At 40.1% G+C, this 21867-nt stretch overlaps 1 protein-coding gene across 1 annotated transcript in view; it reads right to left on the bottom strand.

Annotated features, from left to right (window-relative positions):
* The window catches only part of PALMD (palmdelphin), a gene marked incomplete at its 3' end in the record, with an annotated part of 55135 nt that overhangs the window by 13499 nt on the left and 19769 nt on the right, over positions 1 to 21867 (bottom strand). Inside the window, exon 3 of the mRNA XM_080693106.1 lies at positions 16593 to 16720. Within this exon, the coding sequence (XP_080549232.1) occupies positions 16593 to 16720 (128 nt within the window). The remainder of the gene's footprint in view (positions 1 to 16592; positions 16721 to 21867) is intronic.

Raw genomic sequence — 21867 nt, 5'->3', positions numbered from 1 at the left:
AGTTGAGAAACTCTGTGCCTCTTTGACAATACCCGGCATAGTAGAGTTATTTGATACATCTTTATAACATATTTATCTCCAACTCCCTGAGATTTTAATTTTTCTTTCTTTTTTTATATTGGTGCATTGTATATTTACATTTTTTATTGTTTCTTTTTCTCCCAATCTCACATATGTATATCCAATATAAATATGTATGTCCTCTGCTTTTTTCCTGATTCAGTGATCATTTTGTTCATAATTTAGAGAATACTCAACTCTGACTGAAAATTCAAACAATGCAGAGCTTAATCCAGTGACTCAAACTCAATTCTTTTCCAAAAAGTAGTTTTGGGACAGAGAAAAAATTAGCAAGTATAAGTGAAATATTGGGGAGACACATATGTATGCACATACACACATATCTGTACCCAAAGGATATACATTCGTATATACGTATAAGCATAAATCAATGTGTGTGTGTCTTTCTACACACACACACACACACACACACACACACACACACACACACACACACTTTTTTGCACAGAAAGCTTTTAAGGAGTTTGCTGTGGGATAACTCTAGCCTTCGCCTGCATATTTTTCAGCTAATGGCTTAGAATTTCCATAAGTGCTGCCATCCCCATCTTTAGAAGGTATTACCTTTCAGAATGGAACTGAGCACCTTGAAATGCTGATTCAGTGTGGTGAGGAGCGGGCAGCAGAGAAAGAAATATCCTTCTTGGTGCCTCCACGGCTACTAGGCGGGGCCTCATGGATGAGTTAGTACCTCTCACTATTTCTGAGAGACGGTGGGCAGGCATCATGTGCCAATTTAGATAAGCAGAGTACATGAAAAAGGATTTGTAATGCTATCCATTATTGGGATCTTTCTTTTGCTTGCTATTTGCTGGGGGAAAAGAGGGTTATTTTCAAGAGCTCCTTAGGTGAAAGCAAGTAGGTTTCATTTCACGCACTGTGATAGTAATAACCTCCCTTAATCATCACGAGATAACACCCCCAATTCAATTCTAGCATGCACTTTTTTTGTCTTAGAAAAAAAGGACAGCACATAAATGCTGGATGCATCAAGAAGAGGTTATTTCAGAAGACATTTTTTTTTCTGCAGCAAAGAGTCCATTTATCTTTCTCAGTTTTTGGTGGAGTTAACAAGGACTAACACCCTGATGGGGTTTACCATTAGGGGCCACACAGACCACAACTCAGCGGAAAGAATAACCACAAACCCAATTCAACAGTGCACACCCTACCTTTCCCTACTTGGCCTTGTTAGCAATTATAACAACATTTAACATGCATTTGGACACACTGCCAGGCTCTGGCTTAATTAGACCTCACAACAACCCCAAAACATTATTATTAGCTCCATTTGACAGATGAGCAAGCTGGCCACCTAGAGAGGCAATCTGCCCCAAGGCTCACAGTTGCTGGAGGCAGGATGGAATTAATTAATTAATTAATTAATTTTGCAGGTCTGGGGATGGAACCCAGGGGCATTCGACTTCCGAGCTACACCTCCTGCCCTAGTTTTTATTCTTTATTTTGAAACTGGGTCTCACTGAGTTGCAGAAGGCCTCACTAAATAGCTGAGGCTGTCGAACCTCAGGTCTCAGCCTCCCGAATGCTGGGATTACAAGCGTGCGCCACCACGCCAGGCAGGATGGAATTTAAAAGTAGCTCTTTAGGTGAGACATGGTGGCTCTGCTTGTAACCACAGTATTTGGGAGGCCGAGACAGGAGGAATCATGGGTTCATGGCCAGCCTCAGATGTTTAGTGAGGCCCTCTGCATCTTAGTGAAACCCTGTATCAAAGTAAAGAATAAAAAATTGGGCTGAGTGTGTAGCTCAGAGGTAGAATGTCCCTGGGTTCAAGCCCCACTGTCACACACACACACCACACACACAGCTTAAAGGTCCCGAGTTCTTTGCTCCTCTCCAATTAGCTACTGCGGAAATGAGACTTAATTTTTAAAATTATTGTTTTTATGAAGGCAGGGCAGAGGACCTTGGAACAGGAAAGGTCAAAAGAGCACATGTGTATAGGAAACAAAAATAGGGAAGGCTAATAAACACAGGGCTGACAGTGTAAGTTAATTCAAAACTTCAGCCCCAAGAGTGGTCAAAGGAAAGAAGATGTGGGAGCAGCAGGTGGCACCAGATGAGAAGGGCCCACGGACCTTTGGAATAGAGATTCAAATTAAGGAGTGAAACTGGGTAAAAGACATTGGGTCCCCAAGACCCAATTCTTTCCTTCCTTCCTTCCTTCCTTCCTTCCTTCCTTCCTTCCTTCCTTCCTTCCTTCTTTCCTTCCTTCCTTCCTTCCTCTCTCTCTCTCCCTCTCTCTCTCTCTCTCTCTCTCTCTCTCTCTCTCTCTCTCTCTCCCTCTCTCTTTCAACTTTTTATTGGTGCATCTTAATGGAGTACAAGATGGTGGAGGCATACATGCACACATCACCCAATTAGCCTTTCCCCGATTCCCACCCCATTCCCTCCCCCTCCTTCTCATGTTTGGCTTAGTGATTGACTTTGATATGTTTGTTAATGTACATCATGAACATTAGAGAATTCTCCTCTTCTCTCCTCCCATTCCCCTCAGGTCGCCTTATTTGCTCATCAAAATTCTGACTAAATCACAAAGGAGCAGACGGGGAACTACAATAAAGGATAAAACTTGCCTCCCAAGAACTTCCATTGTTACTCTCTTAGAGAACCGTCCTCCCCATGTGTTAGGGATCTGCTTTTGCCCTCTATCTTCCTTTGGCTTAAAAGAAATCTTTATACCATATACCCACCCTTTATAATCTTTAATTCTAAGTCAATTAATTGTTTAATTTCACAGACAAGAACCCAATAAGAGGAGCAACTCTGCATCATTTTGGCACCCCAGATGGGACAATGAGGGAAGGGACCCAGTATAGAATTTGGTTACTGTACACTCATTCTGCTCAGCAGTATAAAATAATTTCTTATTTTTCCATGATAATAACAAAAGTGACAAGTGAGGCAGGGGGATCCACCACCAAGATGTAAAAGTGTTGACCTGTTCATCTCACAGGAATTATCTCTGTCCTAATCATCCCTGGGGTTTTTCAGTCCAATCAGGATTGAAGGTCAGGCATTTTAATTATTTTGTGTTTTTGTTTTTGTTTTGCTTTTGTTGTTAGTTGACTTTGGTTCTTGGTAGAAATTCTTATTATGTCTCCTTTGAAGAGTTGTGAGTTTTCTAAGATAATGCCACTTTATAGCCAGATATCTTTGGTTAGACTCAAGACTGTTATTCATATTAACCAAAGTTATATGCCTTAAATATAAAGCTGGTTAAATATAATTTGATTATAGCCCTGCAGTTTGAATGTAACCACCAAAGATATGTTGACAAGTGTGTGCCACCATGTCTAGTTTAACTATATACATACTTTAAAAGGACTGACAGATTACTTACATCTCATTAGCTCAAGTTAATTTTTTTTGAGGTGCTTGGGATTGAACCCAGGGTCATTCTACCTCTGAGCTACATCCCCAGCCCTATTATTTATTTATTTATTTTGAAACAGGGTCTCACTAAGTTGCAGAGGGCCTCACTAAGTAGCCAAACCTGGCTGAGAATCTGCGATTCTCCTGTCTCAGCCTCCCAAATGCTGGGATTACAAACATGTATCACCATGCTTAGCTTTCCAAGTTTTTAATAAAAATCAGTATCATACCTAAAGAGATGGCCTACTGACATTTTTTTCTGGAATGGGCTGAGTCAGAAAGTCTTGGACTCAGGCTATGCCAGTGCTGTGATAGGTCTGAGAATCGCTGATAGAAGGCTATCAGCCCCCTTCCTTTGCCTCTTCTTCCCCAAGCTAAATAAAGAAGGATCTAGTTCCTTTGGGGACTCATGCTCTTAAATGGTCTTTGCCTCCAACACGGGTGGAATTCTGCTTAGAAGGGTGAGTAGCTGTAACTCTTGACTCTTCCCTTTGAATAAAGGTTCTCTCCTCTTTCTTCCCCGTGAATTCTGTAAGAACAGAAAGTAACGAGTGGTTTAATTATATTCTCTGAGTTTTTGTGTGAAGGCCCACTGTTTTGGGGAAGAAAAGACTTTCTTCCAGCTCTACACATGGGAAGAGAAAATTGTTCAGTCACTTCAAACTTCAATTTTCTCATTTGGAGAATAATAAGAGTACTCACCAAAGGTTGTCTTAAGGAAATAATTGAGATAATGTTTCTAGCACAGGGCTTGATGTGGGGAGCTCTTTAATAGAGATTAGTTACACTTTTGTCTTTCCCAGTCTGTTTGGGAAAGGAAGGCCATCTGTGGCAACCTCGATGAAGAAAAAAGTTGTCAGGTTCATTTGGGAATTTGACCTCCAACTTTAATATAATGATTTTAGAGCAAGTATGGTGCTAATATCACTTCAGATACACGATTTGTCCCTGAAAATACAGGAAACCGCAGCCTGCACCAGCATTATCAGAATGGTCATAATGTTTACAATGGTGTCTAATAGCACAGAAAGAGAAGGGACATATGTTTTCTCTAAGCTAGGGAGTATTTGGGATATCTGAGGGACTCCAGATCATGGAGGAGAAGTTCAGTGGAGCCAGGAAGGAAGGGTAGGAGATGAAGAAGGCTGAGGTCATTAATGGAAATGCTACCTGCGACTCTGTGTATTCATGTGAATATAACAATGTTAACCTGGGCATTTGGTATAAAAAGGAGGGAAATGGGGAGGGTCCCAAGGACTGTCATGTCAACATGATCTACGTTATGATGTGAGACTATAATACACCCAAAACTCCAATTTATATGAAAAAATAAAACAATTCCTGAACTAACTCTAAAAAATATTGGCAGAAAGAACATTCTAGTCTATTTTGTAAACCTGCCGCTTTCCCCTTACCCCCCGTCCTACCCCTTTTCATTTTAGTTGCAGGTCTTCCATGGTTTGCGTGTCCCCTGGCTATCCTGCAATGGGCTACGCTTCCCACTCTCCTCATTGACACGGTGCACATCACCAACTACTGGCTAAGAGGATACTAGCAATAGTGACGGCTGCTAACTTCCAGGTCATATGCTTAAAATAGAGCTGCTTGCCCTCTGTTTATCTTCTCTTTCCTAAGCTGGAGTGCAGATGTGGTGGTAACACCAAGGGCCTCCTTTAGGGAGGGATAAGAAAGTAGGCAGGCAGAGAAGAACAGGATCTCTCCAGAATTTCATGTTTCATCGTTGTTTAGTTAGGATTTTTATGTGAGTGAGAGCAAAGAGCCTTTTTATCTCATTTAAACCACTGCTCTTAAGAACTCTTTTAAAACAATAAAGCCAGGATGCACTGTTATATAACCTTATGAGGCACAAATCACAGTGTGATAGCTTTTATCAGATTTTTTGGTACTCTTCATCCATTTGCCGAATTACTCATTTAGTTTCTCTTTGCATTTCAGATAGTTAACTAATAAAAACAGAAAAATTTATTAGTCTGTTCCCAGTGGTTCAAAGAATTTATATGTTTCTAAATGATATATAAAATCTCACATCGTTTCTGTTATATTTTTTGGTTTTTAATTACATTTTTTATACTTTTTATTGGTGCATTGTTGTCATACATCTTACTGGGGTACAAGATGGTAGAGGCATATATGCACTTAATTAAAACCTTTTAACAGATAGCTAATATGAAATGGCTAAAAGGTCTTTTTATTTTTGTTAAGTCATAACTCATCTAAACAAATATTTCTGGAAACCCAATGGATATTATTAAGTATATAGAGTTGGTAATTTTAGTCAGGCAATCTTGACTATAGTGTGTTATTCATATGGGATGAACAAAAAAGTTATTACTAATGGGTCAGAGGTTAAAGGCATTGTGATACCACACTATATTTTCTCATTAAAATTTAGGGTGTAGAATCTAGTAGAAAGTAAAATTTTTAAAATATAATTTATTTTTAAAATTTGAGGCCCTATAAATTACGTCAAACACTTAACACACTTTTTATTAAGGACCAGTTACCTGACAGGCATATTTGTTTCACCAAACTAAAATAAAAGCATATATAAAAGATCAAAGGTATTTTTTATGCACAGACATGTAGGTAAGAACAAGAATTGCTTCGAATCAGCCATTGTCGAAGTGCATGTGTCTAATAAGATCTAACCTTCTAGTGTAAACAGTCACATGCTAAGGGTAAGTGTGCCAGAGAATTAAAGGGCATTTTGAAAAAAGCGAATACTAAGTTTGCCCTGAGCCAGATCTGTTGCCTCTAATCCTGAGCATTTAAGACTAGGACAAGCAATTCAGCTTAGCAATTCTGAGGTCACCAGAAGTAGAGAACCAGCTCAACAGCATTGAAACAAGCGTGGCTCTGTTCTGGTGACTGGGAACAGCAGATGTGTAGAAAGACAAATTATTTATAATTACATACATGTGATCAGCTTTTGTATGGGTCAATCTCATCTCTTACTACAACTCTTTAAATATTAATAACTCTCCGATGGGCACACAATACTGTTGTGCTTTGAAGCTGCCATAGAGGCTGATAATAGTAGAGGAGAATCCCTCTCCACCAGGACGGTATTTTGTAAATTGAGAGTTTCATTTGCCTTAGAAACTATGCAACCATCCCAGCGATTTGGGAGGTTTTGGCGAGAAGGTCACTAACCTGGACAATAAACAGAACACTGTCTCAAAATAAAATTTTAAAAATGGATGGGAATGCTGGGCATGGGGGTGCACACTTGTAATCTCAGCATTTGGGAGGTGGAGACAGGAGGATCTTGGTTCGAGAACAGTCTCAGCTACTTAGTGAGGCCCTTTGCAACTCAGTGAGACCCTGTTTCAAAATATAGGGCTGGGGGTGTAGCTCAGAGGTAGAATGCCTTTGGGTTCCATCCCAGTACCACACACACACACACACACACACACACACACACACACACACACACAAAAGGATGGGGATGTCATTTATTGATAGAGTACTTGCCTAAGCATGTATGAAGCCCATGTTTGATACCCAGTAAAACACAGAAAGAGAGGGAGAGGGAGAGGGAGAGGGAGAGGGAGAGGGAGAGGGAGAGGGAGAGGGAGAGGGAGAGGGAGAGGGAGAGGGAAAGGGAGAGAGAGAGAGAGAGAGAGAGAGAGACAGACAGACAGACAGACAGACAGACAGACAGACCAAACTGTTGCTTGGAGAATTAGCCACTGTCACATGCAATTTTCAAATGAATGCAAGTAAACACACATGCTGGTGGTTGATGCAGCATAGGGAATTTCAGTTTTGAGCTTTTCAAATACTCTGGCAGGACAGAAGCTGAGTGTGTGGTTTTTAATTAGGGCCTGTTGAGAACTTTGTAGTTCATGCCAAAGATTTAATAAGAGCCAAGTAATTGTACTAATAATTCAGTTTGACCTCTACCCAGGTGTCAGGAGTTTCTCCAGTGACCTTCAAGTAGTTGTAGCCAGGACAAGGGACATTAACGGAAGATTTGCTTATCCAAGATTCTGATAAGCTTTTTAGATTATTAAGAAAACTGTAAAGGAAAAAATTTCTACTGATGAAACTACTTGTAACCATGTAAGGAATTTGCAAAACATACTCTGTGATGTAGCCAGTCACTGCCTTTCTCTATTTAGAAATAATCACTGGCTTTGAGCCTTGTAACCCTTCACATTTACCCCTAACCACATTGTAGAGTAGCACTGTATTTTCTGCTTTCTGTTCGCTACATTTTTGCTTTGCTTCTTAGGGTTAAGTGTTCACATTGGATGCCAAGAGTAGGATTTTGTTATTTGAAGTTCAACGGATATAAATTCCAATTCTAATATCACATAGAACAACCAACAAGGGCCAGTTGAGTTTGGGTGGTCTAAATGGACTACATGACATTTGCCTCTTGGTAAACAAATGATACCTTGGGAGGGGTGGGTGTGGATGTTTTTTGAGCTGGTAAAGTTACTCATGGGGACTTATGGGAAATGGAGAAACCTCGGCCCTGTGGCAGCACAGATTCTCTGTGATGCAATGAGTCTCTGCTTTCAAACATTTTTAATTTGTGATCGAGACTTGGAGAATGGCTCACCGACACAAATTCAGCTCCTACTTTCTGGATTGTTCATTTGCCCCTTTGTTCTTTCTTGACGCACGTCAGCACAGCTGCAGATCCACGCCATCCCTAGTAATGGTATTCTGTTCGTGTTTAAAGGCACTGAATATAATTTTAAATGAGAAAGTTCGTGCAAAAGCACTTTGAAAAGTTTAAGGATCTGAAGAGAGGTAACTACAAATATAAAACTGCTTTGGGTAGCTTAGGGATTCTGGGATCTCCTTTAGAAGATCAAAAGACTTACATATGGCAGGTTCTCAATAATGTTCACCGAAGTGAATCAAACATAAGAGGGAGGAGGCATGCTGGGAAGAGTCTGGAGCCAGAAGGATCTATGTGTGGTGGCCTGGCGTGACTTACTAGCCTTACTATAGCTCTATGTGCTTTGTTGATCCTTATGTGTGGAATGAGGCTAATCAGACTTCCCTCAGAGAACAGTCATTCGCAGAACGATGCTTAGGACATGGATGTGCTACCTAAAGGCCTACTGTGACTGAACTGAAGCAGGGTCAGGGGAGCACCCTCAGCGGTTATTCTAACCTACCTTTCAGCCCACCAGGATGGTGGTGGTGGGCTGATTATTCTTGGGCAGTCTCCATTTAATCCTTATTTCTACTAACATATACATGAGATTGTTAGGCATGAGCAAGAGTGAATATATGGAGGTGGGGCTAAGGACATAAAAGGACATTTGAAAGAGAAAGAAACGGAGAGAAAGTAAAGTGGTGGTGAGATGCTAAACCTATCATCAATAATTGCCTAAAAACCCAGGGCACCACTACCATATAACTTTGCTCTTGACCCAAAGATAGTTAGAAATTATTATTTTTTAAAGATGTTCAGGATTCCCCCCCCCCCACTTCATTAGTGTTCAAATTGTTGGCTAGTCTTTTCCAGCTGGTCCTCTTAAAAAGGTAGTATTTGTAAGTTCATTTATCCATCTATCTGCCCATTTATTTATTATTAAATCTCATTTATTCATTGATTGAGTTATATATTCCCAGGTAGGTCCACTGTGGACTACATGTTATACTAGGGTTTTGCATGCATGTGTTTTGGTGGGGTAGAGTGGGTAGATGCCTTTCCTTTTTTTTTACTGGAAATTTGGTTTATTTAGCTTCTTTTGTTAAATAATGAAGCTCCTGAATGAAAAATAATCAGGCTATCTGGGAACTTAAAAACAACAACAGATGAACTATCACAAATCTGGTAAACCAATTAGTCGAATATGGAGAGTGAAAAACATGCTTGAAATGATTTTGACTCATATAATTGTCTCAGAATAATTTCTTAAGTGTTTCTAGGCAACAGCAAATTGAATAAGAAATGAATGGTGGATTTTTCCCCTACTTTTTTTCTTGCTTTCCCCTCTTATATTGTCACAGAGAGCAAACAGCCTTTCTATCTCTCTGCCGTATAGTATTAGACATGGATTGTTGGGTCAGAGCAGGAAGGCAGAAGCACTTGAAATATATTTTTCATGCAGATATTTGGCTGGTGTTTGATGATCCATTCATTTTATTAAGGTACACTTGGCCTGCACAGGTAGGTAAGATCATTAAGTCAGGGTTCAACTGGCTTAGAAAAAAATAATGAGCTAAACTCTGATAAACCACAAACAGCAACAAAAAACAACTGGCCTTTCTATTTCTACATTAGTATTTTGGGTTAACGTTTGAAATGAAATCTTCTGAGTTGGCTGAGCAGATTATTGCTTCCTGGAATACTGAGCAGAAGGCTTTTTCTTGTGTTCTGTCTCCATTTGTGAAGGGATTTTTTCTTAGGAGATGTGGGGTGTGGCTACAGATGCGGTAACCACCCACTTCTCCGCTTTCCTACCACACACAGTCCCACAGAAACCCAAGACTTCCGTGCACCTTTGCCCATTCTCACTGCATGCAGAAAGCAGTTTTTAGTTATTTGGGGACAAATGAAAACTTATCAAAAGAAGGTAGAAGGTCAGAAGGGTATTTTGAGGTGTGGGAAAAAAAATCCTTGCTAAAACACTTTTAAAAAACACTTGCTCATAATCTGCTTCTCCTCCTCCAAGGGGATGCAGTATATTTACATCCTTTTCCTCGGGCAGCTGGCCTTTTACATTTTAAGTGTATGACATTTCTGTTAGGAGCGCTGTGTGCTCCAGTTAAAGGCAGAGCTCTCTAAACACAGTTCCAGAAGCAGGGAGGATCTGGAGGAGAGTTTGATGCAGGGCATTTGGCAAAGGAAGGTAGGTGGCAGCTCAGGGAAGGGCCTAGGATGGGAAGACAAGGTCCTGGGCACATAGCTCCTTTGGAGACTTCTTGGGGGATGCTTGGGGTGTCATTTGGGGTGTGAGCTGTTGGGCAGAGGAAGGCAATGAAGTGTCAGAACAAGATTTCTAAGCCAGCCTATACAGTCCTGCACCTGGATGCTTGCACCGAGAAATCAGTGCACCTGTGCTTACAGTCAGGCAAAAAATGGTTCAGTGGTCACAGAAGAGTTGGGCTCATTTGGAGCAAAGTGAAATCTACTTAAGCAAAGTGATCCAGAAGGGATGTTCAATGCAGTTTTCTCCTGGGAACATTACCTCCTAAGGTATTAATCAGGGCACCAGGCAAAATACTCAATAATATGGTTCCAAGGCTAAGAATGTGACTCAGGGGCAGAAACCATGGAAACTCACTTGTTTTGTGAAATGTTGTCTCTCTTTGGAAGACGACAGGATGAATAAGGAGACTTATCCTTTACTTAAAGGTTATGTGTGAGTCAGGGAAACTTCTGAGTATTTGGAATAGGTTAAATATTCAGGCAAATGTCTACTTAAGATGATGCATTATAGAGTGAAATCATAGCATGGATCGAAAATAAAAATGCTATAAAAGTAGAGTTTATAGGCTTCAACTTTTATAATTTTTTTGCAGGATCTGAGGCACAATTTTATTCAAATATAAGCTGTGTGTGTGTGTGTGTGTGTGTGTGTGTGTGTGTGTGTGTGTTGGAGATTGAACCCAGGGTCTTTCTACCTCCAGTTCACACCCCCAGCCCTTTTTATTTTGTATTTTGAAACAGAGGCTCCTAAGTTGCCAGGGCTGGCTTCAAACCTGCAATCCTCTTGTCTCAGGCTCCCAAATACTAAAATTACAGGCGAGGACCACCATACCCAACTCAAGCTTAAGACTTTTAATTAGTCTTAAGAGTTTGGCTTTCAGCGTTTTAGCTTTATAACGGGCTATGTTGGCCTCTCTAGCTATAATTTTTTCTCATGTATTAAATGTTATCTAATTAACAGGGTGATTGTGAGAATTCAGTGAAATAATACATATGAAGTATTTACCACGGTGCCTGGTTCATGTCAAGTGGTTTTTTTTTTTATTTAATTAAGCGTTATTTACATTTCAGCCTTTAAGCCAAAAGAAAAACTCATCAATTATTTCCAAATGGAAAGAATCCTAGTAAGGTGGTATTCTCAGCTTACTCAAAGAAAAATATTCTTTGTACTCAAATGAAAAAAAGTGAAAGATCTTAGCTAATAAGAAAAAAAAAATGCCTGGGTCAAGTTCTTGGCAGTATTCTAACTTTAGTGATTTTTGACTTTTAGTGACTTTTAGTGACTTTAGATTTTTTTCAGGCACTCTGGAAGTTGCTTCATTCACAATGTTTCTGTGAAGCGGCTATGAGTGCCCCACTATTACAGGCAAGAAAACTGAGGCCCACCCCGGTGAAAGGACTTGGCCCACCTTTTGTGTTCTCTTAGCAGAAGCGAGATTTGGATGCCAAAGGCCACGTGCTCGCGCTTTGAGTTCAAACTGTGATCATAGAAGGCACAATACTTCAGGTGCCAAGTTTGGCCCTGCCATGGGCTCTGAGGTCATCGCCACATTTCTATTCTCATGTTCCCATTAGGCTCTTATCCTCTAGCTGAGGGGCCTGGCAGAAAGGCAAATGTCACTCCTGAGCAGGCACCTAAATCAAGTGATCGGTGACACTCAGGGTTTGGGTTACTTTCCTTGCCTCGGGAACGAGATGACCTTGCTTAGTTCAACTTCACCAGCTGCTGCGACTGCTATTGAGAACACACAGCAAACTGTACTGGTTTTGCTGGTAATAAAAGCTCCTTAGTTGTGGGTAGTTGTTTAGGCAAAAATTGAGTTTAAAAACATGCACCTGATTGTTTAGCGGCTTTAGAAATATCCGAGAAGAAAATGTTCAGCTATCAGGTAAAGCAGCTTTGGCAGCGTAACTTCTGCAACGCTGGGAAATTGCAAATACTGCTTAACACGGGCAGGGCACAGATATTTTCTGTCTTTATATGTTGTTTTGGAACATTCTGTTCCTTGCACACTTTTAACCAGATAAATATGCCTCTGTGGGTCACAGGATGTAAATTCTTTACTGATCCTTTGTAAAAAATATATCATCATGACTGTTCCTTAAGCAAAGCAGTTTGTTGATTATTAGATATAATAGTACGTGTCCATATTGGGTATTTTACTGTTTCTAGAACAGTCACATCTACAGCTCTTTTTCTTTTTCAGCTGGAAAACACCGAGCCTGGCTTGCCTTAGACCCAGGACTACCCTTTGCTGACTTTGTGTGACCTTAATGAAGTCTCTTACCCCCTCTAAGTCTACTTTCTCATCTATCAAATGAGTGTCGATACTTTCTTTTTCAAATTGCTGTACTTAGAGACTTAATGTAAGTGCAAATACTCTGTAAATGATATAAGGCCCTTTAAAAATGAGCCATCATTGTTATTGCTTATATTTGCGGGCTAAAATCATTAAAATCATTTGTTTTTTTTTTTTTTTTTTTTTTTTTAGGAGTACAGATGGGTTAATAGCAGCCTAAAGATCTAAAATTAAGTTGCAATGAGTTGCCAGAAATTCAAGTAATAAACAGATATGTACTTGGTAATTTAACAAAGAAACCAGAGGGGCATGGAAAAAGATTCTCGAATGTGGTAGGTGTTGGGAGAAAGGAGAACAAAGGGATGAAACACACTTTCAAGACTTATTGTATAAGATAATACCTTCTCCATCATAAAGGTTGCTGTGTGACATCATTTGATAAGCGTGCAGGGTAAACAAGTGAGTTAGTCCCCGATCTGCCCGTTTCTAGTTGTGTCTTTTAATCTTTCTGCAAAAAGTGAAGATAATACCTACCTCACAGGGTTATGAAGATGAAATGAAATAATATATGTAAAAGTGCTTGGGTATGCCTCATTGAAGACCTACCTCTCTCTTCCTGGTGTTTTTTTCCTTTGGTCAGATAGGTGCTCTAGCTAAACAGACCACTTGCAATACTACTAGAAGCCTCTGTGCTTCTGAGAGCGTTCAGGCGAGGGCTGAAATCAATCAGTGGAATCCTCGTAAACACTTGGGATTACTCAGAATGCTGCCCAAACCTGTGAATAGAGCCTGAGCATATGTGGCCACTTCAATTATCATCAGGTGCAGAGAAAGTTGTAGGTGTTCAATGTGTGGAAAGACTAAAAAGAGGTTCTGAGGGGAAGTAAGGAGGTGTCTGTGCAGCGGGAAGGGCTTACAGGGATTAACTGCAGGACTTGTTCAGAGATAGGGGTTTTCTATATTGAGGAATGAAGAAAGTAATCATCAGTTGGAACGGACTCTTGGTAAGATGGTCTTGCTAGGGGAAGCCTTACAAAGAGTGGAGTTTTCCAGGTTGTAGAGTTGATGTAAGTTTTTATTTTTATTTATTTTAATATTTTTGTGGTACTGGGGATTGAACCCAGAGGCATTCTACCTTCAAGCTATACCCCCTAGTCTGATTTTTATTTCTACTTTATTTAAAATTTATTTTTATTTGGAAACAGGGTCTCACTAGGTTGATGAGTCACACTACTTGTTGAGGCTGTCCTTGAAACTGTGATCCTCCTGTCTCAGCCTCCCAAGTACAGGGATTATAGGTGTGCGCCACCCACACCCAGCTAAGTTTTTATTTATTCATTTATTTATTTATTTATTTATTTTTTATTTTTTTGTGGGTCTGAGGATGGAACCCAGGGGCATTCTACCTCTGACCTACACCCCTTGCCCTATCTTTTATTCTTCTTTTTTTTTTATTTTGGTGGTACTGGGGTTCCTGGAAGCCCTTCTACCTCCGGGCTACACTCCCAGACCTACTTTTTATATATTATTTTGAAACAGGGTTTCTTACGCCAGCGCGGCTGGCTTTGAACCTGCGCAATCCTCCTGTCTCCGCCTCCCAAGCACCGGGATTACAAGCGTGCGCCACCATGCCCGGCATCTTTTATTTTTTATTTCGAAACTGGGTCCCATTGAGTTGCAGAGGGCCTCACTAAGTAGCTGAGGCTGTCCGCGAATCACAATCCTCCCGTCTCAGCCTCCTGAATGCTGGGATTGCAAGCGTGCGCCACCACGCCTGGCTTAAGTTTTTATTTTTAAGGTGTTTATTAGCTGCTGTTTGGAAGGACTTTATATCTTTGAGCAAACAACTGAGGGGCTTATACATATAAAATTTTAAATTACTTACCTTTTAGGATTTGTTAAATTTGAAAACATCTAAATAGGATGAGTGGTTAATGATGTGAGCCATTAAATCTACAAGTGTATGCAATTAAGCAAATAAAATGGAAATCATTTGGAAAAAAATGAAGCTTTTTTTTTTTCTATGTTGCCCATTTTGGGCCTAATAAAGTCTGTGTGTCTGGAGTAGTAAGTATAAATTAAGTGTGATCACAGCACAGCTCTGGGATACTCTGGTCTCTGAGCCTTTCCCACAGTCCTCATTGGAAGATAACAAATTATAATAATAACAAAGTATAAAAATAAAAAAAGTGAGTGAGGATTTGACCACTGCTGGAGTTAAGAAAAAATAAAAAAATAAAGCGAGTGAGGTTTTTTTTTTTTTTTTTTTTTTTTTTTTTGGTTTGTGTGTGTGTGTGGTACTGGGGATAGAACCCAGGGGCTTTACTACCTCCAGGCTATACTCCCAGACCTATTTTATACTTTATTTGGAAACAGGGTCTCACTAAGTTGCTGAGAGCCTCACTAAGTAGCTGAAGCCGGCTTCGAACCTGTGCGATCCTCCTGTCTCAGCCTCCCAAGCATGCGCCACCATGCCCGGCTTGTGAGTGAGGTTTTGAAAGTTTTCTATATTCAAAGATGAGTGTAGACCATAAATTATTGTCATAATTATACTGGAAGAAATTCATTGTTTTTCTATGCGTAGGATAGAAAACTATCCTTGATTTCACCACATCTATCTTTTATGCTGTTATTGTTTGGGATTAAAATGTCTCCCCAAAGCTCATATGTTGAGAGCATGTCTCTAGTGCAGCAAGGTTCTGAGGTGGGGTGTATCTGAATGAGGGGGCCCTGGGGTGTGGTCTAAGGGAGTATATAGGTCCATGGGTCCCCTCTTCCCCCTCTCTGTTTCCAGCCCCCATGATGTGAGAGCTATTTCTCTCTTGCATGCACCCTGCGCTACCTCTGCTGTGGTTTATGCCTCTGAGCCAGACCTATGTGCTGCAACCTCTGGAAACGTGAGCCACATAAACCTTCCCTCCGCTAAGTTGTTCTTGTCAGGTATTTTGGTCACTGCAGTAGGAAAGCTGACTAGAACACATACTATTATTTTTTTATGCGTAGTAATATTCACAATCCCATTTTATAACAAAGCTTTCTGGTTTTATTTTATGTCCATCATCTCGTCTACAGGCAATTTGGAAATTTCAGTTGTTCCACCAGAAGTTGCCTGACTCTGTCTTGACTGTGCAGACGGGAAGGAAAGGACACGGAGAAGTGAGACGGGAACCTGTGTCCACATAGACACAGAAGCAGAAGAGGGAGGATGTTAGCCCGAGATGTAGTATCTTCTCTTCCAAAATGTCATGGTTGAGAGAGGAGATGGTGTGGGAGAGGTGTGATGAAGGGACAGTGCAAACACACCTGTAGTCCTGTCACCTGTCCTCAGGTGAGAGTGGAGCGGGGGAAGAAGCACTGTTTTTGGCACATCTGCAAGATGCCAAGTCTGTGCTAATAGGCGAGTCTTCTCAACAGCCCTCAAAGATAGCTATCGTAGGAAATAGGCTGAGAGAGGTATGTGCACCTCACCAACATACGTTTACAAAATAAATCCAGTGTTGCTATGTTCAAGTGATTTTTTTTCCTTTTGGTACTGGGGGTGGATCCCAGAGGCATTCTACCTCTGAGTCACACCCCAAGCCTTATCCCTATTTTTTATTCTTTATTTTGAAACAGGGTCTTACTGAGTTGCAGAAGGCCTCACTAAATAGTTGAGGCTGGCTGTGAACCGCGATCCTTCTGTCTCAGCCTCCCAAATTCTGGGATTACAAACCTCAAGTGGCATTTTTAGTGGGATTTCTACTGTTTTTTTTCTTGGTGTGTTTCCCTAGGACCTTTTAGAAATCCAGATGAAAGATGTGACTAGTGCCCTTGATATGAAAATGGCTTATCTACACACAACATGGAACAAAACCAAACACAAAGGCATTTGAGGGTTGCCTCAGTGAGGGCTGTACCTGGGGATACTTTGTTCTAGAACCTGGATCTGGTGCAGGTCTTGCTGGTTTTGCTTCTTCATCTCCTCCTGTTCTTTTCCACTGCTGCTGATTCCATCGAGAAGCCATTTCTCCCTCAAGGCCTTTTTCTGATGTCAGGAAATATAAATGTATGTTCTCATATCAGTCAACAATTTCTACAATCTATTACTTCTTTAATGTTGTATGAGCATCACGAGTGGACAGATTGAAGAAGGATTTTTTTCTCTCCCATTGCCTTGCCTAAATAAACCTAGCATTTTCCTTGTTCACAACTTTCTTGATCTCTTTCCAAAGTCAGTTTTTTTTCTCTTTTTTGATTCTGATGATTGAACCCAGGGACATTCTACATTCAAGCTCCACAAGCTCCACCCCCAGCCCATTTTTACTTATTTATTTTATTTTATTTTTTGTAGTACTGGGGATTAAACCTAGGACTATTATTATCTCCAAGCTACACCCAAGCCCTAATTTTTTAATTCTTTATTTTGAAGCAGGGTCTCACTAATCTGTGGAGGGCCTCACTAAAATAGATGAGGCTGGCCGAGAACCTGGGATCCTTCTGTCTTAGCCTCCCAAGTTCTGGAGTTAAAAGTGTGCGCCCCCATGCCCAGCTAATTTTTTGTTTTGAAATGAGATCTTACAAGGTTGTTGACAGTCTCTCTACGTTACTGAGGCTGTCCTTGGACCTGTGGTCCTCCTGTATCAATCTCCCAAGTAGTAGGATTCCAGGTATGTGCTACCATACCCAGCTCCAAAGTCAATTTTTAGGTAACTAAATCCTTTTTATCCTTCCAGGCCTAGTTTAGGCCTCTTATTTCTGTGAAGACCTCTGCCACCCACCTTCATGGCAGTCCTAGCAGCATGCCCAGTAAACTTTTTTTTTTTTTTTTTTTTTTTTTTTTTTTTTTTTTTGCGGGTCTGGAACCCAGGGGCATTCGACCTCTGAGCTACACCCCCTGCCCTATTTTTTATTCTTTATTTTGAAACAGGGTCTCACTAAGTTGCAGAGGGCCTCACTAAGTAGTAGCTGAGGCTGTCCACGAACTGTGATGCTCCGGTCTCAGCCTCTCGAATGCTGGGATTACCAGCGTGCGCCACCACGCCTGGCCCCAGTAAACTTCTCAGAATCCTATTATATTGTATATTTGTTGCAGTCATATAGAGACTTCAAAACGTGATGTCTTTACTGTTATTTCTTTGGTTGGTGACTGTGTCACATGCATTTTTAACCAAGTTAAAAGCTCCCTGAAGCCATTTTAATATTTATCCGTGACTACATATAACTATTCCCCCCCCAAGATGTTTATGGGAATAATTAGAATGGTGGGCAGAACAGAGGTTGCTATTATATCTTAAACTAGTTTGACATTATTCGTAGGCTATATGGAAGGCATTTATTCTTTTGTTGTTGTTGTTGTTATTGTGGTAATGGGAATTGAATCTAGGGACATTCTACCTCTCAGCTATACCCTCACCCCCTGTTCTTTTTTGTTTAAAACAGGGTCCTGCTTAGTTGCTGAGAGTCTTATGTTGTCAAAGCTATCGTTGAACTTGTGATCCTCCTGTCTTAGCCTCCCAAGTAATGAGATTACAGGTATGCATCATTCTTCCTGGTTCAGACATGTATCCTTTTGCCAACTAGAACTGCTTCTTTTTTCTGGGAATCTCCTTCTCTTTTTCTTTCTTTCTTTCTTTTTTTTTTTTTTTGGTACTGGGGATTGAACTCAGGGGAATTCTATCTCCAAGCTATACCTCCAGCCTTATTTTTATTTTGAAACAGGATCTTATTAGGTTTATGAGAGTCTCACTACTTGCTGAGGCTATTCTTAAACCTAAGATTCATCCTCTGATCTCAGCCTCCCAAGTACCGAGATTAGAAGCATGCACCACCACTCCCAGCTCTCCTTTGTAAATATCCTGAAGTCAGCTCTGTGCCTGTTCCAAAAATATGACACACAAAAACCCATGGATATGTATAAACATTAATGAGTTGAATTTTTTGTCAACTTTAATAACACAAAGAATCTTATGATTTATTATATAAAGTCCTTTTGAATTTTCATGAAAGAATTACATTGTTAGGCTTGAGCCTTGCAAGACTTAGAAAATAAGAGACCTGTAAGTTTTGGAGGGGCTTTAGCTAGCATCCAGTCTACATATCAAGGAGAAACTATATGATGTGTGGTTATACTATTTTCAAGGAGTTTGAGTTTTTCTCCCTCTTCCTGAAGAAAAGGGCTATCATATGTATCTAATCTCTATAAATTAATACAAAATATTTCGCTCATTCGCTGCAGATTCTCAAGGCCTGTAATAGTGAGGAGAGAATGAAATTTTCCTTTATTTTTTTTAATATACCAACATTTTAAGAACTTACCTTGATTTTAATTTACTTTACTGGTAGAAATTTGAGATAGCTAGTGTATGATAAGGAAGCTAGATGATCCCTATTAAATTAATTATAATCCTTACAAACCATCTATAAGGATGGTTGTAGTCAACTGCATGCTTATCTCCCTAAGAAACACTAGAATGGAATGGTCTTATGATGCTTAATCACAGAGTACAGAGAATGATGTTGTGATATGATAAGGTTAACTTTGGGCTACATTCTGGTTCTTAGTCTGGTTAAGAATGAGAATTGTTTTAATTTTAGCTAAGTACAGGTGGTACATGCCTGTAATTCTAGTATTTTGGAGGCTGAAAGAGGGGGATCACAGGTTTAAGGCCAGCCTCAGCAACTGAACGAAGCCCTCAGCAACATGAGATCCTGTATCAAAATAAAAATTGATAAAAGCTGGGGGGGACAGGTGCGTTGATGTATGCTTGTAATCCCAGCATTTGAGAAGCTGAGACAGGAGGATCACAGTTTGTGGAAAGCCTCAGCTACTTAGTGAGACCCTTTGCAACTCAGTGAGACCCTGTTTCTAAATGAAGAGTAAAAAATAGGGCTGGGGGTGTATCTTGGAAGTAGAATGCCCCTGGGCTCCATCCCCAAATAAAATAAAATAAAACAAAAAAATAAAAAGGGCTAGGGATGTGGCTCTGAAGTAGAATGCCCCTAAGTTCAACCCACAGTATAAAAAAATAAAAATTATTTTAATTTTGGTCTTACAAAACTTTGTCCATATCCATAAATTGTCATTTACCTTCGGCAGATAACTCTTGGAATTTAAATATAAAATATACAATTTGGATGTGCAATAAAATGATCTGGTATAATTATATATTATAGTACTCAGGATACAGTTATTTTGCTTTTATGCCACAGTTTAGATTTGTATTTAGTATTTGAGGCTAGTGGATATAATAAAATCTATTATATTCACAACAGTAAAGTTGAGAATTAAAAGCCACATGAACAAAATGAAAATAGAAGTGACCTGTAGGTTATACCAAATCTTCAGCAGTTTTCCAGAGAAAGGTTCTCCTGCAGCGCTTCTAGATTCTGCCCAGCGATGTCAGTAAGTTTTTGGAAGAAGCTGGGTTTTCCTGACCATGAATTGAATGGATTTACAGGAAAAAAAAAAAAAAACAAAAAAACCCAACAACAAACACCTAGATTAAGTGTATTTTGGGTTTCTTGGTGATGTGAGGTTGTGATGAGAATTTTAGTCCAGGCAAGAGGGCCCAGAGCCCACTGAGCTCAGAGCTGTGTGAATAGGGAATGGGAACGTCCCTGGAAATTGCCTTGCGAGCAGGTCCTGGGTGTGATCATCAGGTCCAGGAGCTAAAGCTGAGTTCCTACAACTATTTTGAAATGTGTGTATAATGGTGCCGGAGGATTACTTTGCAAATGTTTATGCTTATGTTGTTCAAAGTGTGTCATTGACACGTATTGAAATGGTTCGCAGTCAGGGAAGTGGTGAGAATGATCATGGGAACCAGGACAAGGGGATGAAGAAGAAAATCAGAGACAGGTCAGTAACTGTCGAGGCCAACAGAGCACTCGACTTAGCGAACGTATTGGAGAATTAGTTTTTAAAACACTCTGGCACATTTTTGAACCCTATTTTGAAATTACACCTGGTGGCTGTTTGGTGTAGATAACTATTTCTGTAAACTCAGAAGAAAGCTCTTCGTTTAAATAGCTACTTTTCCTTCCTTGTTTTCTTTGCATTTGTACCTCTCAAGCAATGCTCAGCCGGCATAAGTGTGAGTTAGGAGTTTATGTGACATCTCTCTTTTTAGGGTATAGGCCAAATTTTATTTATTTTATATATCTACTGCCCAACTTACTACCTTGTATATAATAGTTATTTAGTAAGTGTTTATTTGCTGAAAGGTGCAAGGCACACCCCAACCATTTTATTTATCAATTAAGACTCAGCTTAAATTCCTCATCTTTAAGCTGGGCGTGGTGGTGCACACTTGTAATCCCTGCGCTTGGGAGGCTGAGACAGGAGGATCACACAGGTTCGCAGCCAGCCTCAGTAACTTAGTGAGGCTCTCAGCAACTTAGTGATACCCTGTTTCCAAATAAAATATAAAACAAAATAGGTCTGGGAGTATAGCCCGGAGGTAGAAAGCCTCTGGGTTCCACCCCCAGTACCACCCAAAAAAAAAAAAAAAAATTTTCCTTATCTTTGACCAACTCAGATTCAAGAATTCTTATAGCTTAATTTATTTTTTATTTATTAATTTTATTTGCGGGTCTGGGGATGGAACCCTTGGGCATTCTACCTCTGAGCTATACCCTCTGCTCTATTTTTTATTCTTTATTTTGAAACAGGGTCTCACTAACTTTTGCAGGGCCTCACCAAGTAGCCAAGGCTGTCCACGAACCATGATCCTCTAGTCTCAGCCTCCCGAATGCTGGGATTACAAGCGTGTGCCACCACACCTGGCTTATAGCTTAATTTAAAACACTATAATTTAACTAACTTATTTAATCTTTATTTAATCTTTAATTTCTCAAATTATGAAAAAGTGACATTTTATCCTTCCCATCACCTCCATTTCTTTGGATCAGCACACAGCTTGGAAAATGGCTAGAACCTTTGTGTTCTATACACACACACGCACACACACACACACATAAAAAAAAAAAAAGAAAAGAAAAAGGAAAAGCTCTTGCTTCAGGCACCAGCAGCTCTGGGCCAGAGTGCACAGTTGGCAAGGAAGTGTGGGCAGGATTTCAGCACCCCCATTTGTACTTGTGCATTACACAATCTGTACAACTGTGCAGAGCAGTCCAAAGTATGCCAAATGTTTTGATTGGATTAGATTAGAAAAGGTCTCTTGGTTCCAGAAA

Source organism: Muscardinus avellanarius (assembly GCF_963383645.1).
Source record: "Muscardinus avellanarius genome assembly, chromosome: 3".
NCBI lineage: Eukaryota > Metazoa > Chordata > Mammalia > Rodentia > Gliridae > Muscardinus > Muscardinus avellanarius.
This window is presented reverse-complemented; position numbering and strand designations above follow the sequence as displayed.